This window comes from Lagopus muta, chromosome 4 (assembly GCF_023343835.1).
Source record: "Lagopus muta isolate bLagMut1 chromosome 4, bLagMut1 primary, whole genome shotgun sequence".
In the NCBI taxonomy this organism is placed as follows: domain Eukaryota; kingdom Metazoa; phylum Chordata; class Aves; order Galliformes; family Phasianidae; genus Lagopus; species Lagopus muta.
Window position 1 is genome coordinate 4,044,299 of NC_064436.1, and position 23,144 is coordinate 4,067,442.

Consider the following 23,144-nt stretch of genomic DNA (forward strand, 5'->3'; position numbering starts at 1 on the left):
CTAATAAAAAAGTCTGATCTTTTTTGAGGATACCAGGTCCTAAAGCAACTTGTATTTGAAGTACTTGGAGGCAATAAGGTCTGTTGAAGGTAAAATTGATATTGTAGGCCCCTCAGCCCTGAATAAACGTCAAGTACATTCTAAGAAGTCCCAGATCACCATCACCACAAAATTTTGATGCATCTCTGAAAGATAAGAGGACAAGAATCTTCAGTCTAAAAGTTCATCTGAGTTTGAGAAACACCTTTGATTTTTCTCCTAATCGAGGAACTTTTTGACATATATGTCTGAAATGCACCATCTTGTCCTTATTAGAAAGCAATTCCTATTCCCTTCATAGCTTGCTTTTCATTAATACCACTTGCATTTATGGTACTCAGTAGTAAAAGCTTCCTTATAGAGGGCACACCTAGAGGTTAAGTTCTACTACATTAAAAAACTGATAATAAGATGACAGAGTACAGTAGTCTCATAAGTCTGTAGAGAGCCCTCATCTCTTCCACCCTCTGGCAACGAAATCAGTATTCTTTTTAGTGTCATTTCAGAAAAGGAAAAAGATTAATATTGCTCATTCTGAACTAATACACATGTACATCTCTTCTGTCATTTGCAATACTTTAGAAAAGAATCCTGCCTTATTAGTCCTCAGGTATGAACTCAGCACTTCTTTCTTTTCAATTTTCCCCATGTCTTCTACTCCATCTTTACATAATGGCATGTCCTGAATGTCACCTGCTATTTCTTTCAAGTTAAACTGGAAAACATGCCAAAACATTGTCACTCCAAGATAATTTTTGTATGCGTTGGCTGAAGCTCAGGAAGGGTAAGAAGAAAGAATTTTATCAACTTAGTTCTACAGAATATTTTACCTTTGTAGCTGTTCTTACACAGTAATGCGTAAACAACATATTAAAGCCACAGTAACCATTTATTTATTAAGAAACCACATGCTTTCTAAATAATGAAGTGCTGTTACAGCAGCACCGCATGCAATCTGACACTAGATGACTTTGAGTAACATTTAAGATACATTTAATACAAAACAGTAAGAAGGTGGACTTAAGCCACGCTACTACTTAGTTCTGTAAGCACCAGGAATTCTATTTGGTCAAAACAAAGCAGCTGACATCACTTCATGCATCAGTAATGAGATGTCTACATAGGTTTTTACTCTGAGGAAGATGTGGGAACAAGGGAGGCAAGGAGGGCATATAACTCTCTGTTCTGTTGGCTAATAAATAATTTCAAGCAGGTATTCAAAGCCCATCTAATTCAGACCCCAGATAAATGGAAAGAAATGTAAAGGTCCTTATATACGCTTGTATTAAGATCAAATACTTCAGAAAAGCTTAAATCCTGAATGCTATCCTATACCACATCTGAGGTAGACATTGCAGCAAAACAAACAAAAAAAAACAATAATGACTTCTTACATATTTTTCTTTTACTTCCCGTCTTTTCCCTCTACATCTCTTGTCCCCAAATATTCTCCTCTCTGACATTAAATGCACATGTCCTATAACATGCCACAAGATTACAGGCAGATCACGTAGTCACCGGGCCAAATCCGTATGCCAGCTGGCAGATCATTATCCTCGTGGTGATGGGCCTGCCATTACGTATGTGCAGACATACTGTGAATATGTTCCTTCTTCTCTCAGAGAGATACTAAGTACCTTTTTTTTTCCTTTTTTTTTTTTTTTTTTTTTCCTTTTTTTAAATTAAAGTTGCTGACCTCTACAAAACTTTTAACACGTATTTCTGAGACTCCTATTGATCCCTTAAAGTTTACTTAATCTGATCAAGGACATAAATAGCTATTGTAAGAGGACTGACAGAAGAACAGTTAGCTGCATAAGCCCCATTTTCTAAGTAAAATGACTATGAAAGAAGAAAAATAAAAATATAAGGCATCCTCAGGCAGTTAATCAAGTGTTAATGATGTGATGATAAGGAAGTAGTTAATTTACTTCTGGACAGAGCCAACTATTAGAGTACAAAAAAACTATATGACACAGAATAACCACCAGGAAGTATACTGAGATGATAAAGGGTTTCACAAAATTTTGAATGCTACCTAAAATAGATTTAACAGTAAAATTTCTTTGAGAAGTCTGTAAATCTTCTCACAGGTAAAGAAATCAGCAATGCTAGCAAGTAGTTGCACTACACTCATGAAAGGGCAGTCTTTAAGAATATAAGATGAGCTCAATTCAGCACTGTCACTTGAATTTTTTTTTTCTTAATTGCTAGTTATATTCAATAGTGTATGATTTGGTTTATAATTTCCCTTCAGGATTTATTACCTGGAGCCTCTTCCAACTAGCTGTGATTACCAGCATTAAAATCCAAACTCCTGCATTATCTCAGAGTGCGTAGGTAGCTAAACTGTTTTAGCTAGGACTCATTCAAGGTATGGGAAGGCCATAGCTACAATCACACAACTGCATGCATCCTAAAATTCACTTATCTCTGTATCTTGCACATGAATCACAGGTGGCTTCTGTGGGCAACGTTCATGCTATGTGTTAATAAATACCCATTGCTCATTTTTCTTTTGAGTAAGCAAGATGTAGAATTTACATCTTATCTCTGGTAGAAATAAAACTTCATAAGCCTGATGCTATTTAAAAATCAGTGCACTCTAAGCGTGATTCCTGATCATATTAAAATACACGGAATGCACTTTGTTCTTCAAAAGGGGATGATGGAAAGAGACCCAAGTGGTTTCAAGTAATGCAGCACAAGAACTTGAACATGTTGTAAACACTGACATTAAACTTTTGAAGCCTGAAATTGCAGGAAGGCTGAGTTTATCCTTTAGTATTCAAGGTAGGTCACATTTTTTTATATGATCAGTTGTGAAATCAGTCACTGAAAAACTACTGTTGAAAGCTCATACTGAAAGTCATATGTCAGTCTGGGAAGTTCCTCCACCTGATCTTCAATTTTCTCAGCACACAAACATAAAATCCTCCCAAATTTTCTCATTTCTCCTCAGGGTTAGAATTTTTTTTTTCCTGTGCTCACATTGTGACTAGGCTTATGGATGTATATCTGCTCTGATCACAGAGGGATAAATATTCATTTGTAGGCCACAGAAGTAAATCTAGAGTGATCAAGGTAGATGACAGAACACAGGAAAGTTACATCTACAAAAATTTTTCAGAGAGGGGATAGAAACAGATCCTCCATGTTTCCTCATTTAACTGTTTCCATTTTCCTTTTTGCACGGCCAGAGACTTTGGTACAATTCAAACTTCCCAGAATGTTCCCTAATTAGTGTGGAATGTGAAGAACGCATTGTGTACTTTGAGTACATAATCAGCACTTCAGCAGTGGTGCTGCTGAGGAGAATAGGCACTGTTTAGGATTAAAAATCATGCATTCCTGCTGTATGGTGCCTTGTAACTATTGCTAAAAAAAGGCATAGAAGATTCCAGAAATCAAAATGTTTCTCTGTATTTCTGATGAAAAATGCATTAAGTAGGAATACAGAACTCACCCTAACTACTCAAGTCTCACCTAAAGAAATCCAAGTACATATTAAGTTCCAGTTCTTAAGTTCTTTGGTTTTTACATGAAGCTAATCTATTTTTTGCACCCAAAAGCATAAAAAAGAAATTTGCTTCCATGGTTTCATCTTACCAGAAGTACAAATATTTAAAAGTTAAATGTTACAGTCCATTTTCTTTGAAGTGAAAACAACAGGATCTATCAAAATTGGGAGGGGGGGGGGGAGGGAGGGGCTTATAACATCAGTACAGATATGGATGGAACAAAAGAGACAGCAGAGCAAATGCAGCATAAAACTCAAATTAACTAAAAAAACACATACAGAAAATGTGTTTCCTATTTTGGTGAGTAATATGACCAATTGCTAGGGAAAAAAAAGAGTTCGTATCATACAGATACTTGCAAACTATGAAATTAAAATTGTTTCTATCTGTATAATACCCAACCCAATTCCAGCTGATATATACACACATATACATGTGTGTGTGATATTGGGAAAAAAAAAAAAAAAAGAATGTGTTTCCAGTTCTTCAAAGTTCTCCACTGTTTTTCATACTAATCAAAACTTTGATACCTGTAGATACGTAGACAACCATGTTATCTAGGTTATGATAAACTGAGTTCTAGTAAATTCTGTTGCATTTCTACCATTGTTTCTGAACAATTAATTCAAAATCTTTGTTTTCTGGGTTTTTGGCTTTTTGTTTGTTTTTGTGTTGTTCTTTTTTCTGCCTTAAATTCTCTGAGATTACACTCAAGACACACAGGTAACGATGATCATAACCAAGCCAATGCAAGCATATGCACCTAATACATGCCATATTCAATAACCTAACTGTATAATCAATGAATATATGGGTGCTACAATTAAGAAATATACAAGAAAGTTAAGCTAAACAGGTTATCAGGCTAAACAGGTTATCACGCCAAAGAAGAATGAACGGAAAGCTTACCTTTGTCCTGGGCTCACTGAGAAGATTCTAAGACGAGTCATCTCCAAAAACAGAGATCCTTCCTTACTGCTAGTCAGCTCTTAAATGGGGTCTAGGAGAGGTGCAGCCAGGCTCCACCCCTTCCAGTAGCACAGGGGAATTGCCTTCATCTGTGCTCCCATGGCTGACTCAGTGCTCTCCTCAGGTGATCAATCAGAAGTTCAGACCCTGATTCAGCAGTTCACCATACACTAACTCATACTACAAACAGCTTTTGGATGATTATTACTTTTTAGTTTTTATACATACCTCCCTAGAGGCAACAACATGATGATTAATTTGTAAGGATGCAGCAACATCCTACAGCTTTTAAGAAGAAATACATTTGATGTATATGAAGTGCCCTATTATTTGATTTTTGTGTATGTGTATTTTTGTGTATTATTTGATTTTTTGATGTATGTATGTCATAGTTGCTGCTAAGAGCAATCCTTCCATCTTCTCCAAAATCTTTCCTCGCTTACATGTGCTCTGTTTTGCAACTGTGAATGCAGTCATCTTGTTTCTGGTATACAAGTGAACTTTATACACAAGACTGAACTCCAAAACAAAGGCTGATGCTGTTGTTGCCCAGTTATCAGTAGAGAAGTTCATACGGAACATCATAAACTGAACTGTGATCTAAGTTCTTTTAACTTCCAGGTAAAATTCCATAAATCCACCAAAGGTTGAAACCAAAAACACCAAAATCACCTCTCTTATCTGTGATACAGTGCCACAGACCACAAAAACAGAAAGAGTAAAGTAGATTCCTGCTTGTGAACTGAATGTAAACAAACAGGAGGTCCACGTTTTCAATTCAAGTTGAAGATTATGAAATTTTGTGATCCTCAAGAAAGCTTAATATCACCAAGTAATTTATACTTTTTCCAGACATTTTAAGCTGTAATATGAACATTCAACAATGGCATGGTCATTTTCTATTATATGAATGGATACTGAAACATATAATTAGACTTTTCAACTGTATCCAGATGAATCAAGAGGGTTTTTCACAAAAACAGAGGTGTGTTTTCAAAGTTCAAGTTAAAAACATTTTTTTATTATTATTTCTGGCATTTGTTTTTCTTCTGAGTGCTAAGCTTGAAACAAACTCAGAATCTTTGTAGGGTCATCTGACCATTTTCATTTTTGTGGTTTATTTCTCTTCTATACTCTTCCCTGCCCAACCATTGTCCTGTTAGTTGTAATAGCATTTATTCCAAATAAGGAAATGTTAAGGAGAATCACTAGCCAGTAGACGTGCCCTAGATAAACAACAGAAAATCCCTGAACAGATTAGTGATTTGCAAATATTTTAATGGTTTGCTCTGAGAGGAAGGTCTGTACTATTTTAATACAGGAAAGGATTACAAACATAATCATGCCCAGGGACTAGCTCTTCAGTTCAAAACCTGCAATCAAAATATCTGCTACGTGCACAAGAATATGACTGGATCCTAAGTTTTTTAAACATGAACATACTACAGGTTAAGGAAGTGCAATGATAAAGGCTGGTAGAAGAAACTACAGAAGATAATAGCTGTCAAACTAAAACTCTTGATGATATGAAAGAAGGACAAGCAAGGTCTGTCCACACATGCTTTTTAAATTATTATTAATTAATTTATTTATTACATAGAATGCAGTTTCTCCATGAATAAGGTATTTGACCAGGGTGGATGTGCTCCACAACGCTTAGTTTGAAGAATTTAGAGCTACAGAAAGTCTGTAACTTTTGTAGATCTCTAGAAGTATGTACTAGTTATGTAAGAGTACTGTGTCGTTTAAAAATAACTCCTACATTTTGGAACCACTGGACTGTAGTATCTGAGGTTGGGCTGCCCATATATATAGGAATCTTCAATGCAGAGGCATGTGTGAAATAGCAGCAGATGTTAAAGGACACAAATTTTTACAGAGGAATGACACGCATGATAGTCAGAAACAGTAGTTGTACTGCTGCCTAATATATTTGACTTTGTTTTTAAGATTACAGAACCATGGATACTAAATCATGAAATATATGCAGCTGCTTTGTGAAATCAACTGTAATCTGAATAACTTGTGATCAGGCCTTGTTGACATAAAAGTTCTTCCAAATTCTTACAGTGTTAATGTCAACAGTTCCATAAATTAAAAAAAAAAAAAAAAAAAAGTGAAGGAAAGCAGTTGTGTCTGTTTTGTTGGTTTTTTTTTTTTGTATGGACTAAATTTTAAACTACTGACAATCAATACATTCTTAAGATCTTGCTAAAAATTAAATGCAAGCAACAAAAGTACAGAGTGTGCCTTTACTGCAACGTTTATCTTATACCAAAGCTGTTCAGTATGATACCATACCATACCATGAAGCTCAGCCAGATACCAGGTTGTCTTCAAATTCACAGCTAAACCATAAACAGCAAAAGCAATACCTTAAAAAATGTCCTAAGTATGACTACTAAAAAAAGAAAGTCTAGCATTTGAGACGCCCTTAAGGCAGTCAGGATAAATTTGCATGTCAAGCACACGAGTCTACGGTAAGGTGTGAACTGGAAACAAGGTAATCCTAATCTTGTAGATAATAATTATTGAAAGAACAGGAAATATTACACTATTAACTCGTTAAAATACAAACAACTAATAAAGTTTTACTATGCAGCAACGAACAATTGCATACTTTGAAGAGCTTCCAGGAATTATTCATACTGTCACGTGGATTGCAGTCACACTGTTACTCATCTGCAGGCCAAGATAACACACCTTCAGCTTTCAGATATCTATTTGCAACAATTATTTCTGTGTTTGGATGTGATTAGATGATACATATTCTGCTAACATTCATGGTTGTGTTGCTGAAGAAAGAAGCAGATCAAATCCAAGCGTTTAATACATTTTCTGTAGTCTGAATAATGTAAAAACCACCAACTAGTTATCAATTTTTCAGATAGCATAAAATGGAGTGGTTTATTTTTTCGTTATAGGAATTTCATTATTTAGTAGAAGAAAATGACTTGTCCATTATTTATCACTGGCTGCTTATTTATTTAGTATAAGGCTAGCCAAATATTTTGGCCCAGCAGCCTAAGAATCAGTTTGACATTCTTGGACGGGTAGCATTCTTGCTAGCTCCAGGAAAACAAAACATTGAAGTATAAAAGGTGAATAAAAAAAGGAGCAAGGCATCCCCTGTTCCCTTTCTTTCAGGAATACAAGAGAAACCAACCAAACAAAAACCCCACAGAAACAGAAAAGCTGGAACTACGGAATATCTAGCAGTGAGAAAACAGTGATGAGAAGGAATATACCACAACAAAGACATTTTTATGCACTTTTGAAAGTTGAGCAGAAGATTACTACACGTGAACTGTTTCAGATTTTTCCATTCTGAAGCCGTGCTTCACTTTCTGGTTCTCCCCTTTCCATGACCAAGTTTCAGAAATTAATACTGAAGCATTAGCGTTGAAATGAATACATAATAGGTCTTGATCATAAACTCACAGACTCAGCAGGTAGGTGTCTGCTTGTCCATCATTTCACCAAGGTCTTTGCACGGCTGCAACAAATTCACTTAATGCTACATGAGTTTATGCTCCCGGTTCTGAAAGTTCAACCTTATCTCACAGAGCTCTTGGGAAAAATAACCAAGATGTCACAAAGTCATTTTCAGTGACTGGATTACGTCCGTGCTCCATCACTTGGCAACAACAGATATTAGCCCTAGTGTTGCTATAGTTGCCTTCACTGCTTCACAGCATGAGTGTTCCCTCAAATCAGAGAACAAAACATTCTATAGGCTATTTTAAATGTAATAATACACCTGTGGCTTCTGCTGTTGTATTTCTTGGCTGATTAAATGCCACTTCATTATCATCTTTCAGAATCTCCTGTCACTGATTTACAGAAAAGTTTTCCCCTCTGTTTAGTGGAGAATCTTTAAATCTTTCTCAAACTAGCATCACCATCTCAAGTTGGAAAGCTTTCATGACAGAGCAAAAAGTTATGATTGCACTTGGTCCTTCTGTGTGTGATCCCATTCACATACACACCCAACGTAGAGCTTAAAGGAGCTTGTAAGACACAAATAAACCTGGGAAAATATTAAGCTCTAAATAATGTTTTTGGTTCATTGTTCAGACTTGCTCTCCTATCTTGTCCACATGGGCCAAGATCTCTTTGTCAGTATCTCAAAACATTACCCTGGTTGAGCTGATGTTCAGCTCCACCTTCAACACGTCACCTTGGATGATGAGTGCAAGCTCAGATTGGCTTGCATCAAAATATTTAGCAGACAGGTATATGTTTCAAAAGAAAATGGCAGGACATTAGACACTATTTTTGCATTAATCACAGACCACCTTTCCTATCTCTCAGCTTACTGATTTCAGAATGTCTTTATGCAAAGTTACCCCATCACTAAGTGGCTTCGTAATGTAATACAGGAGTCTGCATACCCAGTATTTAGAAAGTAAGAGCAGGTTTGTGAACTGAATCAATGTGAACAGAGCTGCATATTTCTAAGAGGCTGATCCATTATTTCCCAAAGCAAAAGGGAATAATTTAGTAAATGCATTGGCTTGATATCTTCATGGATTTTTGAAACAGATTTTTTTTTTGTGTTATAAAAGCTTCCAAAATGATGTAGTCTGATTTAAGTCCCTGTCTGCAGCCAAAATCCTGTATGGCTTCAGAACACCACTAATGTCAATCAGGCTCAACATATGCATTCAAGATGCTGCCCATACAGAACGCATTTTAACTGCATTGCCTATAAAACACAATTGCACAACTTCAAAGTTTTGTAGTTTTGTTGTTCTTTTTTTTTTTTTTTTTTATGGGAACTACTTCAATTAGATAGCTTTTAAATCACTTAAAAAGCAGAAGGCTGTCACAGTAATATCTGCAAATAAATTAATGTTTTTGATAATGAGTGTGATTCCAGGGTTCTTAGTAAAGAAATAAATAAACATCATATGAACTAAAATAATAGCTTCTCTGGATACACTTAATATTCTGTGAGTAAAAGTTTTTTTTTTTTTCCATATTTTCCTTCAAGTTGTCCTTCTAGTGCCCTAGCTGAAATTAAAGAACATCAAATTCTAAGCCTGTTTAATTTAGAATAGCAAAGAATTAATCCTTATAATGAAATAACTCCATACAGCGTTGTCTTTGAATCATTAGAGGATTTGCAGATAGTATCTTGTGAATGCAAACAAGATAATAATACAAGCAGAGATACCAAACAGCCCTTTTTCCAAACACTAGTGGGCATGCATATTCAACAAAATGCAAATATTGACTTTTCTGATAGCAACTAGATCAGATTGCTAAAGTATCTAATGGGACCCCGTAATCCCACTGTGAGAAACAGTACTGACCTTCATGCTCTGTATGGTTAGCATGTAGCTCGCTTGCATTTATGATTCCCCTAACCTCTAAGTATTTGACACAATTGGAAGAATAAAGTAGACGTGTGGAAAAGGGCATTCTCAGACAGTACAAAAAAAGCTTGAAAGAAAGTAAAAGGCCTCAAGTCTCATAATATCTCTCTAGAGACACAAGGGTAGGAAGAAATGGCATTTGAAACTGACTGCTTATAAGTGGGTACATAAAAAGACTCATTTTTTTCTTAATGAGTCAGGAAAGAGGATCGTAACAGGTCACATGCCTGAATGCTTGGCAGTCAGTATGACCAGCCTGTACGTTAGAATATGCAGACATATTAAAACCTTCCGTCCTGTTCTGAAGAGCACTGTTCCCAACTCAGCGAATACAGTCACATGGATAGTTGGTTTTTGAATGGCTCAGTTTAACAAGAAACTTAAAAATAAAATAAAAGGAAAAAAATAGACAAACCGAATTTTAACTGAGAAACACCTCTATACAACCACTACCAGAACTATATGGCACAGATTTACACTTCCAAATCTTTCCTAACACTTCAAATTGAAGCCAAAATAAAGAAACGGATATGAAGAACCTCAGCATTTTCTGCTTATTTGCAGCAAATGACAGGATACCTTCAAAACACAGTGACAGTGCCACACCTCACTATGAATCGCTAGAGGCCTAAATTCATTCTTTACTCTACTTCTCCACTAAAAACCACAGATGGAAAACCAAAGCCCCCCTTATCTATGGCTTAGCACTGCCATTTTGTGTGTGTTTATTTTGTGTGTGCTTATTTTTATTATTTATTATGTGTGTGAACGTGCATTTATTTCTATTACGTTTGCTCCCCCGTGTATTTATATGGAAGTATATTGAGCCGCTTTAGAAAGACAGTTTAAGGAACATAAATATTTTAATAATACTGTATGACTTACGCCAATTTCATTTCATGATTTGTACAACTCTGCACTCTGCTTTTATTTTGAGATATTAATGATAATTATAAATTGTAACAAGATCTCTCAGTGTTTCTGGGGAAAGAAGGTCAGGTTACTGCTAATTAGATCAGAGTGCAAGTGGCGTAAAGGATCCTTTGGGCACAGAAATTATGATACCAGAATATCTTAGTGGATTTTTTTTTTCCCCATTTGTAGTTCATTTTTAGTGTGCAATTATCCTTAAAGCTACAAAAACACAGCTTTCACATTTTATGAGGAAGAGTCCATGTGTGCTAATTAGAATCTCAGTGGCACTTACAACACAAAGGGGATTTTTGTATGCTTTTCTATTTGCTGAAATTCTTTATTATTCCCTTCCTCCTGAGAAACTTCATTTAGTCCGTTCTATGAAGAGTTTTACAAAGCTAAGGAAAATGCTTGGTTTATTGTTCTGAGATTTATCTTTGAGTCATAATAAAACTTTTTCTTAAACTCCTATTCAAGCAATGCCATCATTGATATTTATGGTATTCCAAGAGAATTAAAATATCAAAATTTAAATGATTACCAGTGTGCCAACATTCACAATTATATCTGTGTTCTTTTGTGTATAATTTGAATTCAGAGTAATTTGAACTTTACTAATGCAAGTTTTTGTACTGAGCCTTGGCCAGTGCAGTAATCTAAGCCAATGCCTAGATTGCTGAAGTCTAAATGAAAGCCAAATGTTTAAAACAAGCCAACAGTTTTTAGCCAGCATATAGCACAGGTAACTAGATTTTATACACCACAAACCCCAGCAGGCACGAAGAAGATAAAGCATCCTACTACATCATTTTTGGATGTTTTTTTTTCAATAGAACAGCAGATATGTAATAATTCTTTCTCAAATCATTTAGATTATTTAACCAAGACTTCACTAGAATGGGTTACTCACCACTAGAACCCTGTGGACAAAAATCTTTGCCAGGTTGGAGAAACCGATAAACAGGTTTATTTGGCTATTTTTGGCCTAACTAGCCAAATATCTCCGTGGAAGGGCCTTGGAGAATAACAATTTGTTATTACTTCCCATGAAACTGGTTCCTCTTTCAGTAACTGAGCAACATAAAATTTGGCAATGCATATTCTCAATTTGGCTTTTTCTTATCCCATAAAGTCCTCCTTGGACTGTAAAACTGAAAGTTGAGTTCTATTACTACAAAAAAATAAAATAAAATGAAATAAAATAAATAAAGCACCACACCTAGAAGTGAATTCAAATATTTGATCTCTAAAAGCTTTGGAGGTTCAAAGGCATATTTCTGTCCTTGGATATGCAGAGGAAGTTGTATATGGAAGAAATGAGAAAACAAAATAGCCTGTTATCTCCTGAGAGCACAGCTTACTTTCTGCATAATCAAAGATACGAATGAATAGCACGGTATGAAGAACCAAGAAAAGGTTCACACAAGGGGCAGAGTTGGAAAAGAAGCACGGAACTTTCAGTCTTCCGTGCTGTTAAGAAAACAATTTCTTGAATTTTTCACATATAAAAAACTGTGTGATCACTGAAGTAGCCATTCTCTGTATTATTTCAAGACTGAATTTTATATGAAACATAAACATTTATGGATACAGCACGTCAGATGAGGTTTAAATAGTGCCATGTATAATACTTGCTATTCTTTTCCTCTCTCTACTAGAAATACCTTCCTTGATAACGTTAAGAAATCTAGAATTTGAAGTCATGTTGGTTAATCAAGTCATCAAACAACTGATCTTTTCCTTTGTTATTTCAAAACTACAACTTTGATTATAACATTTAAAAAAAAAAGTTATTCTAGTTTCTTGAAATTTATACCAACAAATTTCATCTCATTTTCACTATAAACTTGAAAATCATTCAGTTATTTCAAAGATATATAGAGCTGTATAACTTAGTAATTCTACCAGAAATTTCTTGCTAAGAGAGCAGTTGCTTTCATGGCACGTTGTGACTTTTTATAATTCACGTGGATTTAAAATAACAAAAAACACAATTTTTATTTCTAATGGGTGTTGTTGCTGCTGACAGTATTTAACTCATATTTGCATTTTAACAGACATTAAAAAAATGTATTTTCAAAGAAGCCCAAAATTCAGATGATTAAGATAGAAAGCTGGGCAGAAAACAGAAAAGCATACGTTCACTCCTTATATATGCATGCAACTGAATAATCAGAGGTTTTCCATCTTTTTATACAAAAAGCTTAAATAGCTATTGTGTCCTGTAAAAAAAAAAAAAAAAAAAAAAAAAGAAAAAGTACAGCATGTTTTAGTTTGACAAGAGATAATAAAATTTTAGGCTATAAACTGATTAACCATTGTTTTAATTAAATTACACTTTAAGTACTTGAATGGATTCTGGTTTTATTCTGTGGAATATTTACAGCTAGCCAACACCTACATGGTCCAAAAAGTATATCTTCACAGGATACAACTGCCTCATTTAAAGCCCATTACTGTTGCTTTGTACTGAAATTATTTTCTAAAGAAGTTGTGCATAAATGAGGACCAGTTCCAGTGCACATCTTCTGGGGAAAAGAATGGCTGACTACCTAGCAACATGTCTTAGCTTAGGAAACAATGAAAATAAAACAGCTCTAAGCGTGTTCCTTTTAATTACTGAATCAGGGATATTTCTGTAATATTAAGAGCTACATTAATTTGTTAATGCCCATGGGATGTTGCTTATTCATATATCAAGGTACCAGGGTACGTATGATACCAGGGTATCATTAGTGTAGTATCAGATAGGCAGACAGATATCTGTACTAACAACCAACTTTTTTTTCTGAAAATGCTTATGTTCTTCACAGCAGGAATGATGGTACAGAATCATTTTCATATTTCTACTCTGTAGACTAAACAGCAGGAAACTGTTGCTGTTCATCTGGGAAGAAAGCACTATTTCTTTTAATAAAATTCTTGAAAACTCTTCTGAATCAAAAGAATGGGAAAAAGGGAAAAAACAAAGCATAAAGTTGCATTAAGTCGTGACAGAATAGATTTTGAAAGGCTATTTTTAAACCTCAAGGCACTTTAGTTTACATCTAAGAATTAGGTTTTCAGGCACTCATGGAGCTATTTACATTTTAAGGATCAAAAATTAAAAGGAGTTTATCAAAGAAACCTATATTTATATTCGTAAATTGAAAAACAGAAAGACATTTGATCAACAGCAACCTCCAGTTGGGATCTTCTCAGAAGAGGGTCTATTAACCACATTTAAACACATAGTTAAAATAGATGCATTCATTCCTTGCAAATTCTCCTTAGGAGCATTAGACTTCTAAGCATAATCAAAAGAGGCAGCTGGGCCCACCCTTTATGATAATGTGCCATGCAGCTTTATTAATCTGACCTTTGGAAATAAATGAGAAATTTTATACTGCCCCACCATAATTGTTAGTGGCAGGCATTTTAGCAGTCTTTAATTTGCACTTCACTTTAATATCTGCTTTCAGTTATGATGTAAATGTTAACAGGATCTGACACTGCTAATCATGTTCCTGTGTCTGAAGCAGTGGCAAAAGAGTGTGTTTGGAGTAAACTGGGACGTGACCTTAACGGATAATGAAATGCATCAACCCTGGCTCTGCAAAGAATAAAACAACAAAAAAATGAATGCTGTAATTGTTTCAATTGACATCTGAGTAATATACAGTGCTGCAATTACTGGGTAGGCCTGAGGATGTGGGGGAGTACAAATCATATTCACCAGACTCATATTTCAAGGTTACATGAGTTCTGACTGTCTTTTCAGCTGACTGCAAGAGATATATGACACAAAATATCATTAAAATAAAGTCAATAGCATTTTAAAGAATTCACAGCGAAAGCAAAAATTCTGTTTTTCAGATGGTATGAGTAAGAAAATTTCTTCTGCATAACACAGATCTGTTGTTCTTTTCTGCACAAGTGCACTTAAAAGTTTTACGATCTATAAGCAACACAGAAAAACAATCTGCAAGTCACATTGATAGCTATCAAACTTGTGTTGTAAGCATGCAATAGAAGGTAGCAAAGTACTTGAATTTCTACAAACAAGCAAAAAAAAATAGGAAAACAGCTACTTACAGGTATCTAGTGTAGAAAAACAGTTTATTTCTGAAATACCAGTATGTATGATCTGTCTTTTGAACATCCTGTACTCTCCTCAGAATTCACTTTTTCTTTTAGGACAACCATCCCTGACTTTTAAACACTTCTGCATAAAAAATGTCCCATAGGAAATTGTATTTACTGTGTTGTTTTGGTTGTGGGGGTTTTTTTTGCCTTTTTTTTTTTTTTTTTTTAAAGTCTACATCTGAAAAACGGATGCTTTTAAAGACCTGTGTGGATTTTTAGAAGGATCTTTATCTTTTTCATTGACATAAATATCAGACCTTTCTTCGTCTTTAGGAGAAATTGTATCTTAGAAGGCTATTTTAGATCAACTTATACTAAGATAAAGCTGAGATCTGATAAAGTGTTATACAGTAGAAGTATACATATAGTACATTAGTGTAGTAGAAGTATGTTGTAGTATACAACAAATAACAAAAGCTGCTTTTCCTAAAATGAAATCATTGATTCTTTAACTATTACATTATATACTTATATACAAGAAAAAATGTTTCTAATGTAACTACTTTACAGCAGTTTCTAACATTCAGTATTCTTTCTGAAAATCCATTCCAAAATCTTTTCAATTGGTAAGATGTGAAGACTATCATACTTCAACATTCAGCAACCTTAAGTCGTTCTTGCTCTGATTCTATCGCTTGCAGTCAGAACAATCACCTTCTACATCACAAGTACTGTGAAACAACTTGCCTCTTCTGGCTATTATATATCAATGTTAACTGAGGCTAACCAACGGTGCAGGTACAAAGCCAGGAGAGTTCTGAGTTTCACAAGCAACTGCCTCTTTTACATTCTGAGAATTCCATTTCTTGTGTAATCAAATGTATGTTTGCTACACATGAACAACTTGACATGCATCCCCTGCAAACACTGCACTAATGATATTATTATGAATAGCATGGCATCTAAGAATGCTTCATTGTACCGTTTTCTCTTTGAATTCAGTGCAGGTCTTTGGTGCACAAGAGCTACTTCAAAGTCCTTCAGAAGCCATTTGTGTTTCTCATGCTTCTTTCAAGGAGAAGGAAGGAAAGCTAATGGAATATTTTTTTTGAAAACAAATCTACTTCAGAGTATTTCTTTTTTGGAGGAGGCGGTTAAAGGCATAAAAGAAACCTAATATATGAAATTACATAGCTTTAGCAAAACTGCGTGACTTACAAACTCCATGTCAGTAATAAAAGATAGACTAACTTAGAGAAAGTAAGGTTCCCTGTTTCATTTTCTCTCTTCACCCCACACTAGAAAGAGCATAAAAGAACTCTCCAAAACATTTGCTGTTGCATTCAAATTAAGTAGGAGCTACTTTCACACGGGAACTTCTAAGAACTCTAAACATTGTAAAATCAGACTCCTAGTCAAAATGTACTTCTATCAAAAATATTTTGTGGGGTTACACTATTATAATTAAGACTACAAACACAATGAAATAAGCAAAACTGTTACATTCATTCTTTTTCCATAACTAGTAGAGTCCAACAAGGAAGTAATCTGTGCAGCACTGACTATTCAGGATTTTTTCTTCTTTTTTTTTTCTTTTTTTTTCCTTTCTGATGCTGAATCTCTTCTCTATCTATTTAAGTGAAGTTTTTGTGCACCACAGAAAGAAACTTTATGAACACCTATGTACGCATAACAGGCTGTGCCTATTTTCTCCAGTCTACTTCTGAAGGTCTGTCTTGAAATAGATTTCACAAATTAACAAAACGTAACCTAAATTTAAGGTGCACATGGATGAATTAAGGAAAAAAAAAAAAAAGATAACAGTTACCAATCTCCTGCATTAGCTCTACAATACTACTACATACCACAATCATTATATCTGTTCTTTGTGCAGACACTTCGTTTTGCAGAATTATTTCCTGGAATTTCTATCCCTCTGAACAGTTTCCACTGAAATAGCATGAATGTTACACGTGAAAAGAAAAATAAATGTAAATGCTCATTTTTTTCTCCCTGAAGAAAATCAAAGTTGGAAAAAAAAAAAATCTTTATATACTTAACTCCTAAAATATTTAAAGGATTTCAGAATACATCTCACCCTCAAGTAGCTCTAGCTTAGTGGCAGAAATAATGACTATCTATTCAAGAAAAATTACAGATATCTTGTTATTCCAATGCATTTCTCAACAGGCAGGAACTACTGAGATTTTTTTTTTTTTTCATGTGGCTTAAAACAATTTTTCAGACTCATTCTAGCTACTTGGTTTTCTAGTTAGCTTTTTAATACAAGTTCTTGTCAGGGCAAAAAACTTAAATTTTGTAGCCATCCAACATGAAATCAATAGTTTCAGTCAGCTGAATTGAGGACATAATACTCACTGTAATCAGTTAAGAAATTCTACATGATGTCACTCATCCCCAGATGCCACCATGCACACTTAACAGCACTGTCTGCAAGTTTTTGTAAGACTATGGACAGGAAAAGTAAATGAAGAATTTTTTGAATGGGAAACAGAGCTGCATTTCTTATGGCAATTCTTAACAGACAGAAGGGATGAGAATTTGAGCTGAGTAGGCACTAGAGGAGAATGCAATAGGATGCAAGTGTCAGTATTGGCTACAATGAATACAGAGAATCCTCAAATCACCTCTTAAAAGTTCATTCAGCTAAATCGGAACATAACAATAAAGAAAACATTTGGAAAACAAGGATATTTAGTAGCTGCATTCCAATGTAAAGTACACTCTTAGACATACATTTACCAACTTGCCTGCTGTTACATATACTCTCTAAAACGCTATAAATTTTTATGATATGTCCTGGTCTACCAGAAAAGAATTACTGTATTGTGACAAATGAAAATATGAATCAATTCATCCAGTAGGACTGCAGTTCAGATTCAAACCATTTTCACATAAAACCAGCCTGCTGAAATATGAATTTAGAATCATGTGATCAAGCAGACACGATGATTCACTGGATACATACATTACAGAAAGTAACGAAGTGGATTCTTTTCCATAGTTCATAGGTTTCACATAGCATAAGATCCTGATGCCATATATTCTCATCAGGACATACACAGTTTTCTTCACTATCAAAAGTAATACCAAACTGCTATACTGCAGAATAGACAGTTCACTCACCCACTGGCATGTGAAAGTATCCTAAGTTACATTGACACCCTACAGATTTGTTGATTTAATTAAGGCGTTGCTGACTCTGTCACTTCAATTCTTTCCATTTTGAACAGTGTTAAGCTTTTTCTCCATCTTTATTGTCTGATGTTTTTCTGGGTATAGAAAAAAAGACTACAGTACTAATATGGAAACCCAGACAAAGCCCTAAGTGCTGTGCAGGTGTGTTGTGTTACCTTTTAAGGAGCAAACTACCAGTAAGATGGGAAAGCAATGCCCATGTGATATCTCTTTATTTTCTGGTAGCTAATGATGGTAAAAGATATCTGTAAATATCTGAAAAGCAGGGCAATATGTTCATAATAATAAAGTAATAAATTGTTTTCAACCGATCAGTCAATAATGATTTCATACTCATATTATTAAAGTAAGCATAAAGTTAGAGGGATTTAATATAACTGAAAGCCTGGGTTATAGTTGTGGTCAGTCAATATTCTCCTGCTCAGTTTTGGATGTTAATGATGTTCAAAACTCAGATCAATAATTGCTAGCAAAAATTTTAACAGCATTTTGCACAAGTAGCCCCCTAAAGCACAGCTAAAACAAAGTAAAACCATATAAGTTAATATCATTGGAATCATCTACGTACATATGTCACAGAATCATAAGGTCTGTGTTGGAATCAAAGTCTGGGTTGGAAGGGACATTAAAGGCCAGAATTCCAACCTTCCCAGCGTAATCATTTGCAAATTATTATTATTATGACCCTGTGTTTGCTTTCCAGATCTTTCCTGGAAAAGAGCATATATCTTTCAGTAACTGTTCTTCATGTTGCTAAAATGAATGGGCGAAGATAGACAAGTGGTACAGTGATATGATACCTAACACAATATTACAAAACTGATGACCATACTCTCAGTCTAATTTCAAAATTGTTTTGGAGGTTTTTCAGTGGTTTTGTTGTTATTGCATGGTTTGGATATTATTATATATATATATATATATATATATATATATATATATATATCACACAGTGCTTTGCTATTCTGAAATTAATACATAGTTTTTAAACCTACACACTTTTGTACAATAATTCAAAGTAATGGGGACCAAATTTTTCCACTGATCATCCAAACCATCACTAGTTAAGTGAATTATTTTGTGACAGCGTACTGTAAATGTGACTCTGTGCTTTCTCTTAAAAATGATTGAGATGACTTTGAAGTTTGGAGAAAAAAATTGTTAAGTGTCATTAGTCAACTTTCTGATTCTTGTGATTTCTACATTAAAGATAGTAATATATTCTAAGTATTTAAAATTCTCCGAAGCTAAGCATAAGCTAGGAATACTATTCTGCACACTGCTTACATACATGCTTTCTAATATTGCTGGACATATTCCCTATTTATCTTGAAATTATCTATTTTATCTACTATGGGTGTGGAATAAAATGATATTAATTTGTGTGCAGGAGTTAAGTTTGGAAAAGAGAGGTAAGGCCAATTTGTGATTCCAAACGAGCAAGGTGATTCTGTGCTCTGTTACTTCTTTCAAGTTAAAGAGGTGCTTTTGGAGAACCAAACCAATAATTAAAATATTTTTAGTATTTCTTAACAAATGCTAAATAAACAAGCGTTATCTATGTATTCAAAATTTGAATGCACAGCAGGTTATACAAATTTAAATACCTCTAAATTTCAAGTGCTTATGTTAAACACAACTTCGAAATAAATAAATAAAGTTAAAATGTTTAAAAATTCATATGCTGTAAAATATTTCATATTCTTACATGGTTAAGTAATCTTTTTTAAAATCAGCCTACCTTGTTCACACTATTGTTATTGAACAGAAGGCTTGTGTTTTATCCTGATGATAACTATTTTAACACAAAGAAAACTCTCAGAAGTATAACGAAGTTTGCTATCACACAATTAAATTTAATATGTGTGCTGTATTATTTTATGTAAAAGCAGTGTTTCTTTCTTTCTTAAACAGTGTATAGAATCTTCTGTTATATGTTGCAGAAAGGGAAAGAATATCACAGATCAGAGAGAGATTAGATTAGTGTCAGAATAGGGCATGTTTGAGTACTGGCTTCTGTTTTGGTGTGAATGACTTAGTGGTTGACAGCAGAAGTAACAGATGGGAAAAACAACTGGGTCAGAAAAACGACGATACAAAAACCAAGCATTGCAAAAATAATAAAAGCATCATTAGAAAAACATAAATAGAAATCAGACATATTTTACTTCATCTATTACTTTAAATGGAGTAATGCCCATTACTAATATATTGATCCTTGAATTCTGCTACAATATCCTCATCTTCTAAAAAATACAGTCCCAAAGAAGTACTCAATTACAATTAGATACTAGAACATGGATATACATGGAAGTTACAAGGCACACCAGAACCTCCAGAGTTTCATTAGGCTAGCCTGATTAGCATGAGCTGCAATTGTCCTCCAAATTAAGATGACAACATTCAATTTCAAAGTTTCAGAAGATTTAAGGATCTGCAAAAAGCATTTTGTCCCTTTACTGTATTTAGTAGCTGCAAAATACAGAGAGCACAAGGAAAAAGCTTTGCAACCTACACTAGGGAACCTGCTTTAGCAGAGGGTTGGATAGATGATCTCCAGAGGTCTCTTCTAACCCCCACAATTCTGTAACTCTGTATGTGAAAAAGTGGGATCATTTTTCTAAAGCCTGCCCCGTGTGCCTATGAATACTTGGTAATTCTTCCAGACGACTGAGATCTTTTGATCAGTTGATCAAAACTTTACTAAAGAGATGTTACAGATATAATCACAACAAGTTTTGTGCATCTGAGTACCAAACTCACTGCCTACTGGGAGATGATGACCATCTCTCTTAAAATAGTTAAAATAGTTTGATACTTTGCTTTGGCTGTAGTTGCTAGCAATACTAAGAAATGTTTATTTGATTAGTTAACAGCTAATGAACACGATGAGCACTCCTAACCAGCTCATAGTTGGCTCCTACTTTTAACTGTTCCTCCTCATAATGACCATACACCTAGACAGAGTAGGGGGAAAACCAATCAAACAGCATGATGATACAACTTTGTAATCACAAATGTCCATAAAAAGTCACATTTCAGCACCTTTCTTTGTAAGTATAGATTTAAAGCTTGCAATTCCTCAAATTTAACAAATCTCATTTCCTTCTCAAAACTGAGATTTCTAATCTCAGTTTTCATAACCTTTTTATATAACTTATGTTAAACCATAGTTAGGTTTTTGAACAACGTATCATGGGTACACTCAAAAAATCTCAAGATAATTCACCCAATTACTTCAGAAAAGAAAACTTAGTTCAGATGCTCTTTAAAATTAAAATTTTCTTTTTGGTTCATCATACTGTGAACATTCTTTAAAAGGACTTACGGTCCTTGAGATGATATAAATTATATGACCAAGAAAAACACGACACCACTCCACACAATCATCAGATTTGGCTTCCCTTTAGATGCCTGTGTGTAGCCTCAATGTGAAGAAAAGCGAGGAAATAGAGACTAATGACCAGTGAATTAATAACAGCTAACATGGGTGATATGATTACACACTGTTTTCTAATGTAATAAAAGAAGTAGGCTAGTTTGTCACTTAACTCTCTCTCAGGAACCTTTATGGTATTCTTTTCTTTTCTACCCTCCCTTTGTTTTCATCTTCAAAGCACTTCACAACCTACCTCTATAAGCACCTACAATATCAAGACAACATTCTCCGCGTGTGACAGAAATTTCACCTTTCATTATTTGCAAAACAAACTTTTAACAAAGCGACTTGGGTGTTCTCTCTCTTAACAAACGTTATACTAGAAAGACACCTGAAAGACACATCTGGGTTTTGGAACATCCTGTTTTATTGATACGAGGCTGTTTCTTTAACCCAGATATTCTTTTCTGTGTAGTGCACAAAATAAGCTGTAGTGAAAGTATAAAGAGACTTAGGCAAAAAACACAGATGACTATTTTTGTAAGGCATCCCACTAAGGATGCGATTCATTTGTGAATAAATTGTAATCACATACAATTACAGATGAGCAGAATGAAAAGCTAAAGTGACTGTACCAGTGTGTCATTAAAATATACCAAGCTTTCAAAGTCCAGTTCACAAATACACTAAGAAGATGGAATAAATCTCATACAGAATATAGCAGTCAGCCTTATTTTTCCCTCTATCAAAGTTATTTAAAAATGGTTCCTTAGAACATTTTATTCCACCTTCCTGGATATATTTTTGCCATTTCAAATACCAAACACTTAGCAATCATATACATACGTTTTGTTATTACTAAAAATGAATGTTTGATTTTTTAAAAAGTTACAAGAATCAGCACATTTTGAAAACAATTGGCACTTACCTTCACTTCTTGAGCTCTCCTGATTCTTTTCCTGCTGCAATTAAAAGAAAAAATGTATTATTTTAAGTTATAGTTAGCATGTAAATCAAAGACACACAAGTTCAAAAGAACTCAGTCTAGTCTCCTTCCTGTTCAGCTGTACTGCAGAAAGATTATTATACTGCCTGCTTTTAAAATCCCCTAATATGTTTCACAATGACAGTGATTGAGCACCAGAACACACTACGCAGAGAGATCACGCAGTCTCTGTTACACTACATCTATCTTTGGAGACATTCAGAATTCACCTGGCTAAGACCCTTTCCATTGTGATGCTACTCTGAAGTTAGACCTGCCTTAATCAACTGGTTGAACTAGCTGGGTGTCTAGGTGAACATATGCCTAAATGATTCCATGAGCTAAGGAGGGGTTGTCCAGAACCCCAGAAACAGAGTTAAACTGTTATCAGAATTATAAAGTTTCACCCCAACTGACAAAATTGCTGCAGGACACTGACAAGAGAAACGTTTGCCAGCCTGGGAAATGCAGTCCTGGCAGCTCAGCCTTCATCCTATTGAGTCAGCAAGGGAACCAAGGACATCCCTGGAGTGCATATGGACACCAGAGGGCCAGAGACGTCCTGAAAATACTACTGGTGAAAATGAAACAAGAATCATAGGAAAAACTTATGACCTCAGAAGGTGAAAAATAGCCTGGGAAAGAGGAAATAGGCCTGAAAAAGTGAGTAT

The 23,144-nt window shown here is 34.7% G+C and overlaps 1 protein-coding gene across 5 annotated transcripts in view; it reads right to left on the reverse strand.

The window, feature by feature from the left end:
• FSTL5 (follistatin like 5) overlaps positions 1–23,144 on the reverse strand; it is a 239,717-nt gene that overhangs the window by 171,823 nt on the left and 44,750 nt on the right. For 3 of the 5 annotated variants that reach the window (XM_048942357.1, XM_048942354.1, XM_048942355.1), the window contains exon 3: positions 22,417–22,450. In XM_048942357.1, coding sequence (XP_048798314.1) covers positions 22,417–22,450 — 34 coding nt within the window. Of the gene's footprint in view, positions 1–4,469; positions 4,581–22,416; positions 22,451–23,144 lie in introns of those variants that run through there. The other 2 variants (XM_048942356.1, XM_048942358.1) reach the window with 2 other exon arrangements.